Source organism: Diceros bicornis, chromosome 9 (assembly GCF_020826845.1).
Source record: "Diceros bicornis minor isolate mBicDic1 chromosome 9, mDicBic1.mat.cur, whole genome shotgun sequence".
Classification (NCBI taxonomy): domain Eukaryota; kingdom Metazoa; phylum Chordata; class Mammalia; order Perissodactyla; family Rhinocerotidae; genus Diceros; species Diceros bicornis.
The window spans coordinates 20,067,925-20,091,789 of record NC_080748.1 but is presented as its reverse complement, the minus strand read 5'-3'; the positions used below and the strand labels follow the sequence as shown (position 1 = coordinate 20,091,789).

The 23,865-nt window shown below is 36.9% G+C and overlaps 1 protein-coding gene across 4 annotated transcripts in view; it reads left to right on the top strand.

Annotated features, from left to right (window-relative positions):
* The window catches only part of TRPC4 (transient receptor potential cation channel subfamily C member 4), a 222,152-nt gene that overhangs the window by 156,448 nt on the left and 41,839 nt on the right, over nt 1–23,865 (top strand). For all 4 annotated transcript variants that reach the window (XM_058548051.1, XM_058548050.1, XM_058548052.1 and 1 more), the window contains exon 4: nt 6,349–6,685. In XM_058548051.1, the coding sequence (XP_058404034.1) occupies nt 6,349–6,685 (337 nt within the window). The remainder of the gene's footprint in view (nt 1–6,348; nt 6,686–23,865) is intronic.

The window sequence follows — 23,865 nt, the reverse complement described above, 5'->3', positions numbered from 1 at the left end:
TGTAACTCCCTTCAAAGACATCTTTACTCATTGAAATATGCCTTTCCATGACCTCAGTAAGAAGTCTGACCTTAAATGAGGAAAGCAAAACATAGGAAAAATTTAGAAAAACTGGAAGACTATCCTACATTACTCAAAATTCTTTTCATAAGGCAGTGGTTCTTAAAAGTTGGTCCCTGGACCAGCGACATCAGCGTCACCGAGGAACTTGGTAGAAATGCAAAGTTTAGGGCCTCACCTTGGACCTACTGAATCAGAAATGCTGGGGTGGGGCTCAGGAACATGTGTTTTAACCAGCTTCCACATGATCCTGCTGTTACTCAACTTTGAGACCCACCACTCTGTGGCTAGTCCCTATCATCCAAGGTCTCATATAACCCACAGCTGGGCTTAGCTTAAAACAAACTCCTGCATACTTGCTCTCACATGTGCACGTGCACGCGTGCACACACACACGCACTCCCAGGATTTATAGACATTACAGTGTATATTTACATGGAATTAAAACTACTCTTTGGGTGTTTGTCAGATAAAATAGAGCTAAAGATAACTTCATTAGACATCAAATCTTTTAAAGCAGTGTTTATCAAATGTTCACATTCATAGGAATCACACTGTAAAATGCAGATTTTTTTTGTGATGAAGATCAGCCCTGAGCTAACATCCATGCCAATCCTCCTCTTTTTTGCTGAGGAAGACCGGCCCTGAGCTAACATCTATTGCCAATCCTCCTCCTTTTTTTTCCCCCTTTTCTCCCCAAAGCCCCAGTAGATAGTTGTATGTCATGGTTGCACATCCCTCTAGTTGCTGTATGTGGGACGCCGCCTCAGCATGGCCGGACAAGCGGTGCCTCAGTGCAGGGCCGCCAGTAGTGGAGTGCCCGCACTTAACAGCTAAGCCACGGGGCGGCCCCTAAATGCAGATTTTTATTGAGCAGGTCTGAAGTGGGACCTGAGAATCTGCATCACTAACAAGCTTCCAGTTGATGCCAATGTTACTGGCTTTAGCCCACATTCTGAGCAGCAAGGACATAGACACAACCGTTGCCTCAATAAGCATTTTCATCTATATCTCAAAATATGGCTGCAGTTACTCTTTATGCTCTAGTATATCCACCATTGATTGTACCCTTCTAGCACAAGGGGTAGCCCATATGAACATACTTAACTCCATTCTCAAGTTTTTAATGTGATATTCTATAAATCTAAATTAAAACACATTTGGGACCGACCAGTGGTGTAATGGTTAAGTTCATGCACTCCGCTTCGGTGGCCCAGGGTTCGGGGGTTCAGATGGCAGGCGCGGACAAACACACCACAGCCATGCTGTGGCAGCATCCCATATAAAGAAGAGGAAGATGAGCATGTATGTAGCCCAGGGCCAATCATCCTCAGCAAAAAGAGGAGGATTGGCAACAGATGTTTGCTCAGGGCTAATCTTCCTCTCACACACACACACACACACACACAAAACACATTCACCTACCAAGTTGTGCTTGTCTGTCTTCTACCTGTTATTTCAGGCTTAACTAACAAATTCTGCTTCCTATCTTCAATTTCCTTTGATTATTTCATGTTGAGGATAATCTCTCCTGTACTCTTTACCTCTTTTATAACAAGTCTTATTGCTCTGTATTGTTACCCAGTCACATGATCAGTCCCCAACATATTTTGAGTTCCCAGAAGACAGATTTATCTGATTTATACAGATCTTGGTCCTCTCCGCACTTGTCTAGCCAATGTCTAACTCATGGATGATGCAGAATGCTATCGGCTTAATTAAATTAGGGAGCATCAGGTGAAAATGATGCTTTGATTAATGAAGTAGAAGGCCCTGATTAGTGATGTAGTATGACTGTGCTCTGAGAGACTAGAAGAATTATTTTAATTGGGAACACAAGCAGAGCTTTCTCTAGGAAACAGGAGGAGGTCCAGACAGTTAAAGCCCATTGGCAGCTATAGAGGAAGTTAGGGCTGACGTGAAAGAAAGGTGTTTTCAGCTATGGACAAAATAATTCCCTGAAGCTCTTCTGCCTACAGATAATCGTTAAGCCCTACTATCAACATTACAAAATGAGTTGCTGCCCTCCTAGCAGAGGAAATAAAACCCCAAAGGTTTTAGATTATTTTTGAGTTGCTAAGGAATAAACAGGAAGACTTAGAGGAAACTGGCATGTATATGGATCTATGGTCCTTGTTAAGCAAAGGAATCAGATTGCCCTTATGTAAATCACTATAAGACATTCAATCCAAAAGTTTCAACTCTGTTTATAAGCAGCCAGCAGTCAATTGAGACTCACGTGTAACTATCTGACTTAGTCAAGATGCATAAAGTAGCCAGATTGGTTGTTCCCAGAGTCAGATTTTGCTCTTATAGAAATATGGCTGCACTCTGAACTTTGGATACACATTTTTAAACTAGAAAAGTATATTGAAAAACTGAAAAGAGGAAGAAAGGACAAATGCCAAATAAATCTGATCCATAGTTAGTTTAATTATTAGGGCTCCATTAATTTTTGAATTCTCTTCTGCTTACTTTGTCCATATCCAATTAAGATTTTAATTCTTCCCTATGTAGTGGTGAGGTTTCTTGTTTAGTTTTGGGTTTTCTGGTGTTTTGTTTGTTTGTTGTTTCTACTTTTCAGCTTTATTCCCATTCTGCTCATCATGTTTTTCTTTGTCTCCTTTATGGTTTAGGCTGTTTTAGTATTTTGAATAATTGTTTTTAAATCATTGATACTGGATCTCATTTTATTTGTAAAAATGAGATTAGATTCAATAATCTTCACAGTTTCTTCAGTATTTGAAATTCATGACTCAAAGATTTTATAAATAATCATGAGATCAGGCTTTTGAAACGTTTTTAAAGGTTATTGAAAGAGAAGGATCGGAAGTTTTTCTTTTTTTTTTCAGTGTATTTCATAAATACATAGAACAAATGTGAATTTGAATGTTTATAATGTTTTAATATGAATTTTAAGGAGATGGCAGGAGTTGTGCTGGAATTGGCCAACAACTGTAGGAAGAGAAGGGCCTGTCACACAGTGTGCCTGAAAAGAATCCCCACTTCCTCCAGCGCTGGAATGGTGCAGAAAGTGGTAGTTCCTGTGACTCAATGTGCAGTAGAAAGATGGATCAGCAGAGGCAGGAGCCTTAGGCTCCCAACATGCTGCAGGCAATGTGATGGCCTTTGCTGGAGTGGACCAGTGGCAGGTGTTGAAAAGATAGGGTGGCCCCTCTCTGAGGGTGAACTTCAGGGGAGGTTGGGGTAAAGTTGAGTATTCCTCTAAATAATCCAAGTAAACCAAGAAACAGAGAGTGGGGCCTGGGGGGAGGAGAGGGTGAGAAAGAGAAAAGGAAAGACAGGAAAGAAGGGACAAAGAAGGAAGAAAGTACAGAGAAGGAAGCATGTAGGAAAGAAAAAAACAACTAAAGAAAGGAAGGAAGGGACACATGAGATAATTGAAATGTTTTAGTATACTTTAACAGTTAAAGACTCTGGAAAGTCCTGTAATATAAAAGTTTAATTCTTTTAATCCTTAATTTGGTAACTAATTTAACTATAAAACCATTTTTTTCATGGAAAATCTATTAATTAATGGGATACGATTTGGGGAATGCTGGTATAGATATGTTTCTTTCTAGCAAAACAGGAGTAGTAGAAAGAGGATGTAAAACTGTTGTGAGAATATGTAGATTTATAGTGATTCTTAGGAATACTTTTTGGGTTATTTCGATCCTATGATTAGAATAAATTTGTAGCCGTATACTATCCACATTTTGGAAAAATCGTGTATTACACACACTCACTCCTGCTCTTCTCATATAGTCCTGTCTCTGTTCTTTGTCTCTACATAAACCTCATTGTGTCTGTGTTTAATAAAAAATTGTGTACAGTGTTCATTTACTAAGCACAGATGTGTACTTTCCAACAATTAAAGAAAACAATCTTTTAAGAAAAAGGATTAGTAAAAATTAAGGCTAACCTAGTGCATTGCAATGGCAATGATTAAGTGATTTTCTTCTTCTAGGTAATTTAACGCAGTCTATGTGTGTGTATTAGGTCACAGGGATATTTATCCAAGTAAACTTTAAGTGCTCCCAATAAAGTTATTTGCTCAATTGCCCTGGGGTATCTCATGCTCTAATGAGATTTGGGCCCGGAAGAGCAAAGTTTGTTAGTCCTAGAATTTACCCAGACCATGTTGGACAAAGTACGTACCTTTGTTTCACTTTTTCTGCATGTATAAACTGTGTTGTTCATACTTAGTCCTTATAGTGTTTCTTCAATTTGTGAGGATTAATGAGATTACAGCAAATGCTTGTTATACCTTGCATTTTCATAGGTTTCTTTAACTCCCTTCTATTAAGATCTTTCAACTGTGCTAAATTCTAATACTATGAAGAATATTTTGTATGAAAAAATAGAAAGAAGATGGTAGACTGTGATTTGTTTAGAAAATGCTGATGGGAAGGTCTGTATGTGTGTGTGTGTGGAGGGGAACCAACTCTTAAAGAGAACAGGGCTTCTTAATGACCTATATCACTCTTTGCCAGTGCTCTGCAGGTTTATCAGCAAGAACTCTATTTTGACTTTCAAATACCTGCCTTTGACCAGAAAAATAGGCAAGGAGTGTGCTAAGAAAGGCGATCCTTTGAATTGTAAAATTTAGCTTTACTGATTATGGAGCTTGAAGTTTACTTAAATAAATTACTTACAAAGTAATGAAGAGAGTCCTCATCATCCCAGTCTTGAAGAAATGCAATTTTATTTTGTTTTATCTGTATTTACTTCACTCATTATTATAAGCTTAATTCAATTTATTATATATTTCTTTGCCCACCATGTCCTTTGACGAGTAGGGTATCCAAGACAAGGTGAAGAGAAACAGTTGCATGAGAAATCATTCTATGTCCAGTCCACGTGCTTGCACACCTCAGCTAACCTCAACTACAGAATTGTTCTTATAGTAAATCACCTATCTCTCCTTTCACTCTCAAACAGCTTTTAGTTTGTGATAATCGAGGCCCTTTCTGTGTACTCAGGGGTTGTTTGCTTGCTTACCATCAAAAAAGAGTAAGAGAAAGTCTTGCTAAAGGAGATCCACGCAGGCTAAGATTGAAGAAGAAAAATGGGAAATATTGGGGAGGAGAGAGTCCTATGAATGGGCCAAGTATCCAGTTTGCTTCTAGGGTAGGCCTAGTTTTGATGCCAACAGAACTTTCCCTAGTCGCTTACAAGGGACTAAAGCTTCTACTGCAGTCAAAGCTCCCCGTGGGGCATCCTTTAAACACATCCTATACTTTTTCACTAGTGTATATTCTCTCTCTCCCACCACACCCTGAATTGCCTTCCCTTCTCTTCTCTGCTTTTACAAATCTGCCTATTCAGAGCCCAGACCCACTGGGAAGCATTCTTGGACCATTCCATCTGGAAGAGAAAACTTCTGAATTTATATAATGCTCAGCTGTCAGTCCCAATGAGAAACACAGTGTGCAGGAAAAAAAAAAAAAAAGTCCTGGACCAGGTAGTCAAACATTTTATCATTCACTAGATATGTAACCTTGAATAAATTTACTGACCTCTTATAACTCCCTCAATCCTCATCCCTAAAGTAGAGCAAGGTCTACGCTACATCTCAAACATGTTAGCAGAATAAAATGATGGCATGTTTGTGAAATGTTTTGTATATGGTAATTGATTATACCTTACCTTAGATAAGGTACTTTTTTATATCCACCAAATTCGGCTATGATAATTACATTCTGATAATCCTAATATGCTTTCATGTACGTTTTTCTTATTGCCTCAACCCAATTGAAAGTATATTTACTTTTTCTGATGATGAAAATAGTAAGTGTTTATTATAGAAAATGTTAAAAGTACACTCAAATATAAAAATGCAAAACAAGTATTATGTCATAACCAGAAAATAATCACTAACCCAAGAAATAACTATTTAACATTTTTTATTTTATGCCATGTATATATCACAATTCTTAAATATGTATATATATGCATGTATCATTGTACAGAGCTTTGTTCACTTATCAATATTTCCTATGAATATTCTTTTTCCTCAGCTCTATTTTTGCTTCCTCAAGTGCAACCATAGTATTTTTACTTCTGTCTTGTCTGGCTAAGCACAAAGCGCTATGCCTTGGGTATAAAATGTTCAGTAAATGAGCTTTGTTCATGGAATGACTTAAAGCACTTTATGATTGTCTAAATATAAAATTATTTGAAACAGAACCGACTTTAAAGATAACTCTGCATTTTTATTGACAAACTGAAGCCATTACATGCGACACTGACTCTTCCTTTTCCTTCCCTTTCCTCTCCGTTCAGTTTGTTGCCCAGCCCAACTGTCAACAGCTGCTTGCATCTCGCTGGTACGATGAGTTCCCAGGCTGGAGGAGAAGACACTGGGCGGTGAAGATGGTGACATGTTTCATAATAGGACTTCTTTTTCCTGTCTTCTCTGTGTGCTACCTTATAGCTCCTAAAAGCCCACTTGGACTGTTCATCAGAAAGCCATTTATCAAGTTCATCTGCCATACAGCATCCTATTTGACTTTTTTGTTCCTGCTGCTGCTTGCCTCTCAGCACATCGACAGGTCAGACTTGAACAGGCAAGGTCCACCACCAACCATCGTCGAGTGGATGATATTACCGTGGGTCCTGGGTAAATGTGTTACTATAGAAAATATAATAAAAACGTGTTACTGCCATGGAATTTTGTTGCTCAGAAAAGAATATTCATTAAAGTTGGAGACATAGGAATGTTTAAAACAGGTTCTGGCCATTGAAGCTCCAAGGCCTAATCCCTAAAGCTAAATAAATACTTGACAAGCTGTGGTGGACCTGCTCCCACATGCAGCCTATGAAATGTAACCTTAGGTTTTAGAATTCCAGATTTTAATGACTTCATATCCCATGAATGATTCCCTGGGTTTTTTGTTTGTATGTTTGCCTTTTAAAGCCTTTCAATATGTTTCATTGGCCACATATGAGCAGTTATTCTAATTTTATTAATGGATACACCTTCTAAAAGACAAGTACAAATTACTCTGCAGAATTAGTGATTTTGTACATAAAGTAACTGCATCTATTTTTTTAAATCAATCCATTTAAGTTTACCTTTGAAATTATATAGTAAATCAAAATAATAGGAAATTAAACAATAGGACATTCTCCAATCTCTCTCTGTTCTTTTCATAGAAAGAAAAATGTTTTAGATCTGCAGCAAATCATGGTAAAGTAGAAAACCTTAAAGTAGCTGGTAAAAACCTTGTTTTCCTTTCCTCTTGTTTTAACCATAGTTAACATTTACATTTTAATTATTCTTTCCTCTATCCTACTGTGGTTTGCTGAAAAAATCACATTTTCTCAATTTAGCTCATCATTTTAAACCTCTCTGGTATCATATCCATCTCATCGTTTAGAAATTAGAAAATATGTGACAAATTTCATGATTCACAATTTCAGAAGATCAGTTTGGGTTAACTGTCAAAACTGTTGGAGAGACTGTAAAATGAGGAAAAGGCAGAAAAAAAGGACAGTATCTGAATATGAGATAGATACACTTTTTAATTTTAAGGATTATAAATAGTATAAGTACTGACAATTAGAAAAGTTCACAGGAACAAGATTTGATATGTTTTACAAATGTTACTGAAAAAAATACCTTCTCAAGTGAACTTTACAATAGAGTACATTCTCAGTAATCTGAACTGCATAAAATGTGATCTTGCTTAAATTAGAAGGAAGGTTTAGATAATCTGTGTCTTTTCAAATAAAATAATTATGACATTGCAGTTGATATTAAATATAAAATTACCCTGCTTGTCTCCGTTTAAATTGAATATCTCACATTAAGAATATGTTCTTTAGGGGCTGGCCTGGTGGCACAGTGGTTAAGTGTGCCTGCTCCGCTGCTGTGGTCCAGGGTTCAAATGTTCGGATCCTGGGCGCGCACCGACGCACCGCTTGTCAAGCCATGCTGTGGCGGCATCCCATATAAAGTAGAGGGAGATGGGCATGGATGTTAGCTCAGGGCCGATCTTCCCCAGCAAGAAGAGGAAGATTGGCATTGGATGTTAGCTGAGGGCTGATCTTCCTCACCAAAAAAAAAAAAAAAAAAAAGAATATGTTCTTTATGGAGTTTTCTTCATAGAAAATTTCTTGGGAACAATTTTTTTTTTAATTTTTTATGGATGTCATAATAGTTTATAATATTGTGAGATTCCAATTGTACATTATTATTTGTCAGTCACCATATAAATGTGCCCCTTCACCCCTTATGCCCACCCCCCCAATTCCTTTCCCCCTAGTAACCACCAAACTGTTCTTGGGAACAATTCTTAAAGAGCATTTAGGAGTTTAGGTTTCCTTTTGGGTAACTTATATTGAACGCCTAAAAATCTTGATGTCCCAAATGGAAAACAGAAGATTTCGTTTTGAAAAATGCTATAGACATAATGCAACATAAGCAGATATAGTACTTCTAGTCTTTCTTTTATGCAATCAATGAAAATATGTGGAGTACTTTCTATGAAGCTTAAATTTAACTGGAGGAAATGGATAATAAACAAAAAGTGAGAGATGTGATATAATGTCAGTTAATGGTAAATAATATCAAAATGTAGAGGCTCTAAACTTTGAATAACTTGTATATGTAAAACAGTCATGGGCTGCCTCCTACATGGAAAACCTGTAACAGAATTTTCCATGAAAGTTGACTAGAAGAAACCATATCCAAACCACAGCTGAAAGGTTAAATAAGCTATAAATTTAACTGTGAGAATTACAATGCCAGCCAAGAGAAATATTTGCTAAAGGCAACATTTTCTTAAGATACTCTGACTACAGAGTTAATTTATCTGGGAGTTTTTAGGATGAAAAGAGAATTTCTAGAATCAAAAAGAAAATACATATGAATGATCATCTTGCTTAAATAATAGGGCATGAGAAAAAGAATGTTTCTATATCAAATAGATCTGTCAAAATAGTTATATTATACATCAGGCCTGGTGAAGTCTGAGTGCCTCATATCTAAGACTGAGTTCCAAGTGCTTTGCTAGATCTGTGGTTATGACTTATTCTCTATGATATTAGGCTTTTGTAGAAAAGCATCGTATTTGAATATATGCCCAGGTTCTACCACTAAGAGATTATTAAATTATGAGTGGTCACAACCTCTCAGGATTTTCAGTGTCTTCATCAACCAAATGAAAGGTTTAGAGTGATGGCTTCTTAAGTTTCACTGAATCCTATTATCCTGTGCTGGGGAGCTATCACTATTAGGGCAGAGAAAATTGGTCTTTTTTGGGGGTAGGGGAAGGAGTGGGTGGGGGAGGAGGGCTAAAGACAACAGGGTAGACATGCTTTAACTTTTTACCAAAAGTGTGATACAGACAAAAAGGCATAGTCTGATTTGATGACTATATTAATAAGTCTTCTGTATTGTCTTACTCAGTCCTGCTGTCTGGCAAAGTAAGTGGCCATACATTTTATGGTCCCTCCATTGTAAGGTTCTAGATTTATAATAACAAAAATGAACGACTTATGGAGAAAGATGTGGTTTATAAGTGTGTCCCTCATCATGTTAATTTTCCCAATGACAGATTGAAGCTCTATGCATGAGTTTTTCTCAAGTCTTCTTGAACTGACTGATTTTCAACCCATGTCACCTCTGTGAGCTATTTGTTGGCTAAAGAAATACTTTTTCAATTGTACTAAATTTACTTTCCTTCCATTTTCAGGGGCTATTTCCCAGACTTATGATACCATAACTTATGAGAAATGATTACTTTTATGCCTCCCATTTTGTTTATCCTGACAAAAAAACTTTTGCTTTATTTGTTTTATACACTTATATCATAAGTTTTCACTTTTTCTGAAAAGAAAAATTTTCTAACTTTAAAGCCTATCCTCTTAAATCAATACCTTTATCTCAAGAAATGTGGTTTTCCTCGGGAATTTCTGTTATTTTATATACTTTGCTGTGTTTCAACAATAAGAACTTATTCAGCATTATAGACCCAGATGTCCTGTGATTTAGTAGGGGCAGAATAATGTTTGTATGTTATTTTCAGTATATTTCCTGTTGAAGTTCAACATCTTGTTGACTATTTAAATGGAAGACTATTGAGTTTATATCTTTAGGAAACAGTCTACAATGGCTCTTATATGCTCTTATATCCTTCCACTCTGGTGTCACTCATAGAATGTAACTCATCATCCCACGAGGCTTTTTGAATTATTTTTCCTTCAGATTTTCTTGTGTTGAAGGTTATCAACCCTTCTTTTCTCCCATCAAACAGCCTCAAGAGATCTTCTTGCAGATGTTTGCTGTCAGGATGAACTTTAGCATATAAGCAAAGAAATCTAAAAGCCTCATGCAGGGATCAAACATGATTTTAGTCATCTTGAGATACATTTCGAACCAACAGAGAAAACTAATCACAGATAGTTCAGTTAGAACTCCCTCAATAGACAGGCAGATTCTAGACAGATAGACACCAATATACTTCTCAGACTGTCAAATTACCCATTTAAACTAGACTAAAAAGTAAAACAGTCGTTCTCTCAAGCATGCATATGGTCCTGATAACAGAGGTAGTCTTTTCAAGTGTCTAGAGAGAAAGTATCATTGGAAAAACTGATGGATTAAAAGGAGCTTGGGGCAGATTAGAGAACTTCTCTGTCCTGCTGTGCCATAACTCTGAGGCTCACAACTTATTCAAGGGTTGATTTTTAACATATAATGCTAGGGATATGAAATAAGGAGAATATTCATATAAGAAATACCTTTTTACATAAAATTTACATGCAAACTAAATATAGCATGTTATCTGTATAGTGTGTATTAGAAGAATTCATTTAAATTATAGCAGTGGTTTTATCTCAAATAGCTGTCATTTGTTTCTGGAGATAATATGGAGTAAAATATGAAAAACGAAAAATTTTGGATGCTAATTTTTAAGGCTTTCCCCAAAACCAGTTTGGATTTTTCCACAGAATCCATTATAACTCAATTGTAACAATCAAATTTGTGCCATAGCTTATCCGTCTGCAAAAACGTGTACCTATATCTGAAATATCCTGATGTAGATTTATCAGCTTAGCAAAAAGAAATCATGAAATTAATAACATTTTTCATAAAAGAAGTAGAATATTAATGAAGGTTATCATATTAATAAAGCAGGAAATACTTTGTTCCCAATAAGAAAACAAAATGTCTGAAGTGACTTGATATTATGTGTTTGCCTAAGAATATGCTATAATTATATAGTATATAAATCTCTGCACACTGAGCATGATTAGGAGAAAGGTGAACTGAGGAAAAGATGTATCATAGGAAGAGATCTGAGCTCTGTTAAAAATAGCTTCTGGTGAATTCCTAGGCATAAACTAAGAATGGCTCATAGTATCCGGATTATACATCTTGCCTATAACACATACTTATCTAACAATTTTTCTCTAACAAACTTGGCTTCTCATTTCCATTGTTTATTTTACATTTTTGTCTTTTAAAGAGATGATATTAACAAATCTGAAAATTTCAACGAGGCCTGCCAAATTGAAAATGTAAAATGAAAAACAGTGATCACATTCTCATCTAGATAGACTCATAGAGACAAGCAATCCTATATTTATTCTTCCTTTCTTGGGACCATTTCTTAGTCTTTTGTCTGGTAGGCATTAAGATCATATGGCTTCAGATACTCATACTTTCAGCCTCATCCCTGAATTACCTATCTTCTCAAACAGCCTCAAAAGATATCCTCGCAATTATAAGAAATAAGTCTATAGTTTTTCCCCACTATCTCCCTTGGCAAGGTGCCCTACCCACCTCAGAAAACTAGCTTCAGACATGCAGACACTCAAACAGAGCTTCAGAATCTCCATTTATTAATTTAAAGGGAAATTTTAGTTTTCAAGATAACTGGATAATCATTTCAGTATGACATATAATCCTCATTTTCCTGTTTATCTGTGGGGAAAAGGAAATTTTAAGGATTTATTAAGACGAACACAGTAAAATCTCAAGCAACAAAATATTTATGTGTATTTAATTTGCTGATTATGCACATACATTGCTGATCAAATGACTTCTTTACTGGAGAGAAAATTAAGTCTTTTAGTTCATTACAATGCAATGCAAATTTGATACAACACAAGTGAAATCTACAGGCCTTGAGAGAAAGTTTGGTGACATGTTTTAGATGGTTCAAGGCAATGGGGGGAAAGATAGGAAAAGAAGAGTAAATACCAAATGAGAGAGGTCAGAGTAAAAGACTGGAGAGATGCTTGAAGTGGTTTTCATTAGTTGAAAATAACAAAAGTAGGAGGAGGAGTGAAAGTGGTAATAATAGCAGAATCTAGGAAGTTAGGCACTGTGCTAAGTGATTGAGATGCGTGTTCTCATTTGAATGTCATAGTAACTCCACTTCATTTAACCATAATAAATGATGTTAGTATCTCATTCCACAGAGAGGAAATAGGCTTACAGAAGTCAGATGGGTCGCCAGGGATCAAGGAGCTAACAAGTGGTAGACACTAGATTCAAACTCCAGTAAGTGTAACTCAGGAGCTAGAACCTTTATCCTCTAAATACTGCCCCAGAAGTGTGAGAAGTAAAACTCAAGGAGGCAAAAACAGCCCAAGAGCTCAAGTCTCCGTACGTAGACTTCTTTCCTATTTTCTCTGCCTCCGTTTGCCAACTTAGATCTTTACACAGGTCAAATTTGAATGGACCATGTTTATGATTCATTAAAGATGTAACACTCTTTAAGATGAACTCTTGATATGATTTACTACTAAATATTGTGTTTACTAATATACCAAACTTGTCACCATTATCACCAGCCCATCACCACTACCTCCATCACCATCTCCACCACCACTCCTGTCTCCAGTCTAAAACACAGACAGTATACGTGGCTCCCTAATGCTGAAAACAGCAATCTATCCCAAGAAAGAAAGAATAAAATCCTTTGATATGACCTTGAGATGTTTCCTTATTGGTTTCCATAATCATTTACTAAGATTCAAAAGTTAAATTTCCTTGCTTCCAAGGATGTCATTAATTTTTTAATCTTTCATTAGTGTATATGTATGTGTGTGTAGCAGCATCAACAGGAAAAAGTAAAGAGTTAAATATATTTCTTTTGTACATAATTGTTTTTAAAATAGTAGAAGTTAACATGAAGTGGAAAGTGGTAATTTTCACAGTGAGAAAATTAATATTCACTCATTAAAAAGTACATATTGAGCAACTATTACCATTCATTGAAAAGACGACTCGAGCAAAGACTTGGAGGAATATTTATTCATTGGTTTCCTATTTACATAGTGTTCTATGCCTTAGTTTTCCTGGAAAATTTTAAATTAAACAGAAATCTTATCAAAGGAATGCTACTCTACTGATAGAAACTTACTTGATATTTAACTTACTATATTTAGGTTATAAGCTATCAGATGACCCAGAATTCTGAAGTTCTACATTCTAAATCTTAATCTCCAAATAACATGGTATCCTTTCTTGGCACACTTTGAAAATATATATTTCTTTAGTTGTATATTCCTACTTTTTTTCTCTAAATGTTAATATGATGATGTCAAAACCATAGTAATTTAAGGGGTTTTAGATGTCTTCAAACTAAGCGTATTTAACTATTCACTGTCCATTTAAGTCAGTATTTCTTGAAGAGCAATTGGTTGAATAAAATCATCATCACTGTGGATTTTTATGAAAAATTGAGCTTTCGAATTCTCTCCTTGGTTGACTGATTCAGAAATTCCAGAGGTCTTTAAACACTAAATTGTAAAACAATTCTGGAAGCCAAATTTCATATTCATGTAACAACTTTATTATGGCGTCTCAACTAGAATCTAAACATGAAATGGTTTTACTTCTTCCATTCACTCTCCCCAACTGCCCTATACCAAATATCCTTTTCCTGTCCCTTAGTGATATATCTAGTAGATATCATCAAGTTCCTGAAACTTTGAGTTATTAAAAAGTAGTCCCAGGAGCCGGCCCGGTGGCCTAGTGGTTAAGTTTGAGCACTGCACTTCGGTGGCCCTGGTTCCGTGGGTTCAGATCTTGGGCATGGACATATGCACTGCTCATCAAGTCATGCTGTGGCTGCGTCCCGCATACAAAATAGAAGAAGGTGGGCACAGATCTTAGCTCAGGGACAATCTTCCTCAAGCAAAAAGAGAAAGATTGGCAATGGGTGTTAGCTCAGGGCCAATCTTCCTCACCAAAAAAAAAAAAAAAAGTAGCCCCAGTTCAGTTTAAAACTTGAATCTTATAATTAGTTTAAAGCTCTCCTCTTCCCAAAAAAGGCCTGATGCACGGCTTGGAAGGATGTGGAATTGTCCATCTTTCCCTCATCCTTCATCCCCAACACTGGAATGGAGGGAGAGATGCAGATTTTTTATGTTCTCCCAATTCCCTGCTTGTTGCAGGGAAGAGAGATGACAGGAAAAGTTAAACATCTACATTACTTCCCTGAGACCCTGGTCACAGCTCTTTCCTTGTTGCTTGTCTGCGTCTCTGGCTAATACTGAGTAGCCTGTATGATTAGACCTTGACGTGCTGACTCTCCTGACAGGTGCAGGGATATTCTTTAGAGGGCCCTGTGTGCCTCCACGCTGCAGTCTCTGAATCAGAGATTCAGCTCTGCCTGACGTTTTCCAGTCCCTCAACTCTCGTAACCAGCAGTGGGTCCCTTTGGGGGTCCTGTAACACTAGCAAGGGCAGGAGGGCAACATGGCTCAAGCCCAGCGTCTTCCTGGGCTTCCTCACTCCCCAAGATCAACACAAATCCTTGCCCCATCAAACAGCAGGAGATCAGGCTGCTGCCAGCTGCCCTGCTGCCAAGCCCCACTGTTTTTCTATTTTCCCTGATGAACTAGACCCAGGGAGAGATGAGCAAGCCAACTGCCTGAGCAGATGCCCCTGCCGGGATTGAGATGCCAGTTTCTCCCTGTTGTAGAAATCTCCAGTCTTTATGAGGGATTTTCTTGGTGTCTCCCTCCCTTGACTTAGGGAGGCGGTAGTGCTGGTGAGCAATCACCCTCGTCTCTCCCTCTGGTATTCCCTCTTAGCACAAAAACTGTACTGCCCTGACCTCAAGGGTCTCTTGCCACCTCTTCCCGGTCCTCTCTCTGTATAGACCATAGGGTTGGAGGGGCAGGTGGTTGGTGACAGATAAGGTCCTGATGCCCCTTAGCAAGCCCTAGGGAAGGGTGTGGCTCCAATTTTCTGTAAGTTCTTCAGAAAGTGGACACTTGGGACTCTTGTCTTTATCTTTGTTTGGGTTTTAAGTGTGAAACTAGACAATAGGAGCTGCCCCTTAACTTAACGCCTCTTATTGGTCCAGCATAATGTGAGTCTCTTCTGAGTAAAATAACTTTATTTAGATTTCTCTCTGAACAGAAGCAGAATTTTGATTGGAGATTACTTTTTTGTTCCCCAATTTGGGGTGGGGTGGGGGGGCAAGGAAACTCCAGCAGGAACGAATTCTTTTTGTTCTTTTTATATTCATTGATATGATGCTGCAGCATGGAACTCGGTGTTCTATTAAGAGACTTCCAAGGTCAGAGAGCCTCGACTAGCTTTTGGGCTGCCATGACAGGCCCTTGGAGGTTGCCACCTTAGAGGTGAAAAGGTCACTTGCTCTTTGTTTGGGGTTGTTTACTCTTTGCGTAAGTACTGACAGCAAGAAAGGACAAGAGGTCTGTTGGCAAAATTACACATTTCTCACATGAAATTGGGGCCAATATATGTGCACCTGAGGTCTGCCTATTTTGTCTCCTCCTTACAGCTAATTTTCACGTGATAGGATATCATAGAACACTCAACTAGCCCTTATGAAAACTGTTATGGGAAAGGTAGAGAAAAATAATAAAAACTTCCAGGCATCCACAAATATTTTTAAAAGGAAGTTCTCTGACTCATTTGCACTATGATCTTTCCTTTGTCGGTCTCCGCAGTCTTGACATCAACGCTTGTAATAAGACTTCCACCATGACTCTGAGAAATCATGTATCTGTTTATAAACAGCAGAGAGCAATTTTGAAATGTTCCCATTGTGGGCAAAGGACAAACATTTTATGACAGAAGCTCCCTCAAGCTTTGTTCTCCTTAGACTTTTTAGTTACCACAAATAATTTACTGTCTGGATGCATTTTTCAGCAAGTTAATAGCACCCACTAGGTTTTCTAAATGCTTGTTTCTTCAAAATTTCAGCGAATGTTGCCAGAATAGAGGAAACTTGGTGTTTCACTAACGTGCTCATAACAAACAGAAATCAATAGTCATCAAGCAGGTATGTGGTGACTAGAGCTATATGAAGTGATACTCAATCTGGTGCTTTAAAAACAAAAGTCCCCGGGGCCGGCCCGGTGGCGCAAGCGGTTAAGTGCGCGCGCTCCGCTGCGGCGGCCCGGGGTTCGCTGGTTCGGATCCCGGGCGCGCACCGACGCACTGCTTGGTAAGCCATGCTGTGGCGGCGTCCCATATAAAGTGGAGGAAGATAGGCACCGATGTTAGCCCAGGGCCGTCTTCTTCAGCAAAGAAAGAGGAGGATTGGCGGATGTTAGCTCAGGGCTGATCTCCTCACAAAAAAAAAAAAAAAAAAAAAACAAACAAACAAACAAAAAAAAAAAAACAAAAGTCCCCAAACCACATTAGCTAACGAGCACTGATTGTGCTCGTTATAGTTCAGGTTATTTATAGTTCAGGTTAAAAAAATGATGGCATTAGTCCTTAATTTCATGAGGATTTCTGTTTTTTCCATATAGTTGTGCCTTTCAAAGGTCAGAAGTGAAATAATTTTTTGTGTGATCCAGCAAGTCAGGTTTAATGTCTACTCTTTGAACTCCAAAGGAGCTGTAATATATCTGAATTGTGAGTTTTTGTTGTTACTCTTTTAAGGAAACCTTAGAGGTCATCTGGTCCAAACTCAAATTGAAGTGTCATCTTCTTGAACCCATCTAATAAGAACAGAGTCTGCTCAGATATCAAGGAGATCCAGGTTAAAATGTTGCCTTATACTGAGCTCATCAATGCCTCTTTATAACTCCTCCCCAATGGTCCTCACTTTGCCCTCTGAAGCAATTAGCCCTAGTGTCTTTATTCTTCTACATAATTATCCACAAAATATTTGAAGTTACCGGGCTGGCCCGGTGGCATAGCGGTTAAGTTCGCGTGCTCAGCTTCGGTGGCCTGGGGTTTGCTGGTTCAGATCCTGGGCACAGGCCTACGCACTTCTCATCAAGCCATGCTGTGGCAGCGTCCCACATACAGCAACTAGAAAGATGTACAAATATGACATACAACTATCTACTGGGGCTTTGGGGAGAAAAAAGGAAGAAGATTGGCAACAGATGTTAGCTAAGAGCCAATCTTCCCCAGAAAAAAAAATATTTGGAGTTACCTGTTTTGGTAACTGTTAATCACATTTGGCTTTCTAGTTTGGTAGAAGCAGGCAGAGAGATAACACAATTTATCTGTAAAGGGAAACAAAATGTAAACACTCTGGTGGGTTAGCAGGTATTTAAAATATATTTTATTTTATAATACATACAAATTTGGAAAAACAGAATCACAAATTCATAGACCTGTAGAGACTAGTGGAACATGTTTACACTCACTGCAAGAACTTCTCCGGAGTATGACTGATGGAAGACATTCCAGGATCTGGATTGAAATCTCTACCCCACAGGGGAATCCATTGCAGTTTTGGGACAACTCTGATTGCCAGAGAAATCTCCCTTACATTGGACAAGGTTTCTTTCTATAACTTTCATATCAAAGATTCAATTTCTGCTTTCGGGGGCAGACTGAAGCAAGTCTGTGTCCTCTGGTACAGTACAGTTTTTAATCTTTCATGAAGCTATTGTGATGACTGATTTTAGTAAAATTTTGATAATCCAAGCAGGAAGAAGCAATATCTAGCTATTTATACCATTGAGGTAGAATTATACTTCTTGTGTTATTCTATATAGAGAATTCTGTGTATCATCCAAACCTATTTTTGAAGTGAGATAACTGAAATCTGGAAAAATGATACTTAACTTTTAAGATTACAAAGCTGATTACTAGTTGAGCTGAGCCTGGCACCTCGCTCACCCGACATAGTCCAATTCTTATGACTGTGCCTTCTGATGAAAGTTAATTTGAAATGCGTTTGCTCAATCAATCAACAATTGGAATGCACACATTGCTAATCTCTGAGAATTGGCAAAGTTTCAAGCAAAACAAAACAAATAAGCCACATTGTGAAACCTCAAGAATAAGAAAATGTTGTCTAAGAGCACTGCATAAGAAGACTGAGATCCAGTTCTGGTTTCTCCGTTAACTAATAGCATAGCACTAGTCACACTGTCTTTTTGGGCCTTAGTTTTCTGTGTGGGTTGTGATTGCAGGCTGGATTCTGAGACCGTACGCAGGCTCAGTAGGAAAACACATCACGGATGTGGGAGCAGGGAGTGTTTCCATGCCTACCTAACATTTTCCCTCATTGGATAAAATAAATTGTACGTTTCCCACAAACTCTAAAATCAGTGCATGCATCAGACCTTATTCAAGTCTGATATATTCCTTTCCTCAAGGTGGAGACAGTGAACATTATCACCTTCCCAATTATGCCCCAATCTTATCTGAGCTCCCAGGAGAGACTGATTTATGAAAGAAACCTCAAAGGGAAAGCTAGGCTATAAACACTAAATTTAGAGTAAAGCAGTAGTCTACAGCAGACTTTAAAATGCACACTACAATTAATTCAACTGAAATCAGTTCTCATCTAGGTTATTAATTTAAATATAACAAAATTAAAAAATAAAACTCTATTAATGGTATTAAATAACCATTGCTAGTTTTCACTAAATAATGGTAGACCATCATGTCTAATACACTTTTATTTCTTACAAAGTTTTATTTTGAAAATTTTCAAACATACCTATCAACAATATATCACAATTAATATTTTATTATATTTCTTTATGTTTAGTCTATTCCTGTTTCCGTTTGTGAACATCAATCTCTCATAATTTTTACTGCCTTCAAATTAAGTTGTAGCACTACTTCTTTTTTTTTTAGGGCACCAAAATATAAAATGTTGACAAACGCATATAATCATTTACTCCCACCACAGTCAAGATATAGGACAGGAGTTGGAAATCCATGGCCCAGCAAGCCAAATCTGGCCCTTTGACAGTTTTTATAAATAGTTTCATTGCAACACAGCCACATCCATTCATTAATTGCAAAGCCTAAATTATTTATTCTCTTGCCCTTTACAAAATAAATATGACGATGGTTGTAGGTTTGTATAGATGTCCTTTATTAAATCAGGAAATTTTCCTTTTATTCATACTTTGCTGAAAGTTTTAATCATAAATGGATATTGGATTTTGTCAAATGCATTTACTGCATCTATTGAGATCCTTTTTTCCCCCCAATAATCTGTTGATGAGATAAATTGCATGGATTGATTCTTAAATGTTGACACAACCTTGTGTTCCTGGGAAAAACAGCACTTGGTCATGATTTATCGATTTTATATATTACGATACTTAATTTACTAATATTTGTTGAGGATTTTTGTGCATATTCATAAGGGTTATTAGTGTGTAGTTTTCTTTGATTACATTATTTTTGTCTGTTTTTTAATCAGAATAATACTTGCCTCTTAAATGTTTCTTCCTCTTGTATGTTTTGTGTTCCATGAACACTGGGATTATTTCTTCCTTAAATGTTGGGTAGGATTCACCATGAAGCTACTGGACCTGAATTTTTCTTTGTTGGAAGATTTTTAGCTAGGAATTCATTTTCTTTAATAAGTATAAGATAATTCAGGTGACTCTATGTCCTCTTGAGTGAGTTTAGAAGTCTGTGTCTTTCAGGGAAAATGTCCAGTGCATTTAAGTTGTGAAATTTATGGGTATCAAGTGATTTGTTTTATTCACTTTTATCCTTATAATGTCTGTAAGCTCTGTATTCAGGTCCCTTCTTTCATTTGTGATATTGATCATTTATATCTTCTCTATTTTTTTCTTGACCATTGTAGTTAGAGTTTTATCAATTTTATTGACTATTTCAAAGAACTAGGTTCTGTTTTCATTGATTTTTCTCGTTTTATTTTTTAAAATTCATTGATTTCTGCTTTTATCTTTTTTATTCTTTTTCTACTTGTCTTGGGTTTAATTTGCTCTTCCTTTCATAGTGTCATAGTTGAAGCTGATATCACTGATTTGAGACCTTTATTCTTTGCTAATAAAACATTTAGACCTATAAATTCCACCCTAAGTACTACATTAGCTGCATCACAGTTTTGGGCTGTATTTTCATTTTCAATCATTTCAAAATATTTTCTAATTTTTCTGTAAATTCCTCTTTGACCAAGAGTTTTTAGAAGTATACTATTTAACTGCAAAATATTGGGATTTTCCAGATACATTTCGTTATTGATTTGTTGTTTATTATGTTGTCATATAACACATTTTGTATGATTTCAACTTGTATAAATATGTTGAAGTTTGTTTTATAGCCTATATAATATATAGGCTATAATATATATATATATTATATATAATATATTTATAATATAGTCTATCTTGGTGAATGTTCCATGTGCACTTGAAAAAAATGTGTGTTCTGCTGTTATCAGATTGTTGATAGTGTTGTTCAGAACTTTCAGTCTTACAGAATTTCTGCCTACTGATTGTATTGGTTACAGAGAGGAACACTAAAGTCTCTAGCTATAATTATACCTTTCTCTATTTTTTATTTCAATTCTCACAATTATAGCATCTTGCATTATAAAGTTATTTTGTTAGCTACACTCATATTTAGGATTGTTCTATCTTCTCAGTGAGTTGACCTTTCTATCCTTATGTTCTATTCCTCTACATACCTAGTAACATTTCCTCTTCTGAAATATATCTATTCTATATTATTATAGCCACTTGAGCTTCCTTTTGATTAGTATTTCATGGTATCTTTATTATTCCTTTACTTTTAACCTATTGAGGAATGGTGATACAGTTGTGTTTTGCATTTTCATCCTATCCGGCCATATGTCTTTTAATTCATGTGTTCAGAGCATGCATTTCATTCAATGTAATTATTGATATTGGTGGATTTAAAATCTACCCCATTGCTATTGTTTTTCCTATTTGCTCCATCTGTTCTTCGTTGCATTTTTTCACTTTTTTCTGCCTGTTCATGGATTAATTGAGTATTTTTTATTACTTTATGTTTATTTACATTTCTGGATCTTTATTTATACATTTAAAAATATTTTAAGAGGATGCCCTAGGATTTACAATATCAAACTTTAATTTATCACAGTCTAACTTGAAATAATATTATTTTGTTGTATGTGTAGTATAAGAACCTTATGATAGTGTTTCTAATTCCTCTCATCTTCTGTGCTAATGTTATCACACATTTTACTTTTACATGTGTTACGTATGTTATAAACCACAATATATTGCTACTATTTTTGCTTTAGGCATTCAATTATCTGTTAGATCAATTCAAAATAAGAAAAAATATTTTGTACATATACTTTTAACTATTTCTGGATATAGATTTTTATTTCTTTTTATAAACTTAAATTTCTGTTCAGCATCGTATACCTTCTGCCTACAAAATATCCCTTTAGCATTTCTTGTAGCATGGGTCTCATGGCAATAAACTGAATTTTTCATTGTCTGAAAAAAGTCTTTCATTCATCTTCATTTATTAGAGCTCTTTGTGCTGTGTGTAGAATTCTGGGTTGAGGTTGTTTTCCTTTCAGCACTTTAATGATGTCCCTCTGTCTTGCATAGTTTCAGGCAAGTTGGATGTCAGTCTTATATTTCTTTGTATGCAGTGTATCTTTTATTTCCACCCCACCCTTCACTCCTGATGCCTTCAATATTTTTTCTTTATCTTTTTTTTAAAACAGTTTGAATATGATGTATCATGGTGTGCATATGTGTGAGTGTGTGTGTGTATTTTGTAAGGGTATTTATTCTGCCTGTGCAGAAGGCTAGACAGAAGTATACAGCATTTATGCCTGAAAATAGACATGCCTCTTGTGCTAGAACATTAGTGCAGGAATTTGAAGCAATGTAGTTAGGAGCTGAGCAGAGTTTGGGTTTCGTTATTGCTGCAATCAATTTCAGGGCACCTCCACTTCTGCTTAGGGTGGTAGTATGGACTACATGTCTGTGTCCAAAGTCCCCCCCAAATTCATGTGTTGAAACCCTAACCCCCAGTGTGATGGTATGGAAGTGGGGCCTTTGGGAGGTGATTAGGTCATGAGGGTGGAGCCCTCATGAATGGGATTAGTGCCCTTACAAGAAGCAGCCAGAGAGCTAGCTCGCTACCTTTCTGCCACATGAAGATACAAAGGGATGTCAGCAGTCTGCAACACAGAAGAGGGCTTTCACCAGTGCCCAACCATGCTGATACCTTGATCTTAGACTTGCAGCCTCCAGATTATGAGAAATAAATTTCTGTTGTTTATGAGACACCCAATCTATGATACTTTGTTATAACAGCCTGAACTGACTAAGACAGCTGGGAAAGAGAGTTATTCTCAGAATTCCTGCTCCACCTACAGCTTTTGGCCTTCTCTGTGCACCTCTGCCTCAGGAGGTGTCTCGATCCACGCTCTTGCCACTCCTCCAGTGGTTGCCAGCTTCTGCTTGTTACCTGGTGTTTGTTAGCCTGGTGATGTGAGGCAGGGATGTTCTCCATTGTTGTGGCCTAGAGTCAGACTTCAGTAGGCCTATGCATTAGGGATGGAGTTTCTCAATGATACATACCCTCCTTTTCATGGCAGTAAAACTTTGCAGCTCATGTGCAACACAGAGTTTCCTGACCTCCCCCTGTGGTAGGAAACCTGTAGTGATATTGGTATAAACTCTAGGCCCAGGACTGTTTCCTGCTTCTCCCATAGGGCTAAAGTGTTTTGTGCCTTAAGGGAGAGGAGGCTGGGTAGGCCTCTGTGCCTTTCCCAGAATCAGCCTCTTGAACAATGGATGGGATCTATGGAAAAGAGCAGGCAAGTGTGTGGAAACTCTCCTTGGTCTGTGTCCCAGGGTTCTATCCTCTCGCACTAGCTCACACTCAGCCTTTAGAAGTTTGTTTCAAAAGTTTTTCTGAAATCTTCTTCCTCTCTTGTATGTTGCCATGTCTCTTACCCCTGCACTCTGGTGCAGGCGAGCTAATGCTCACATTGTGTTTTTCTTTGGAGGAACCTGCTTTTCTTTGAAGTATAGGCACCTTGGTTTCTCATCTCTCTGAGGGGCTCATGAAAAGTTATGATTTTGTAGTTACTCTGACTTTTTCTTGCTTCAAGTGTAGGGCAGATGTGAAACCGTGCTACACATTTGACGTTCTAGACTATCATTATCTTAAAAAGACTATTATTGTTTGCTTGCATTAATGTAGTTATAAAGTCATATTTATTCGTTTAATATTTCCTGATTCTAGATACTTTGGTATCTCTCTCATTATCAGGACCTAAAAATAGATTTATAAAATGTTAATAAGATTATGGAAATAGAATAATGATATACAGTGATAGTCTAAAAGTACTTCATAGGATTTGAAAATAAAATATTTTCTATTAAAAATATGACCATAATAAAGGAAAGAGATTTTTATTTTCTCTGGATGTAGCTCTAAAGCTATTGCTAGAGATAGAGATAAGATATTTTAATGAAGTAACATGAATGTTATAATTGTCTTTTGTCCAGAACTGAAGTCAGATCTTTGAAGGTGCTAATAGCTCACAAAAGCACGACAAAGTATCCTGCTTAATGGTATTAAGCCAGTTATACTCACTA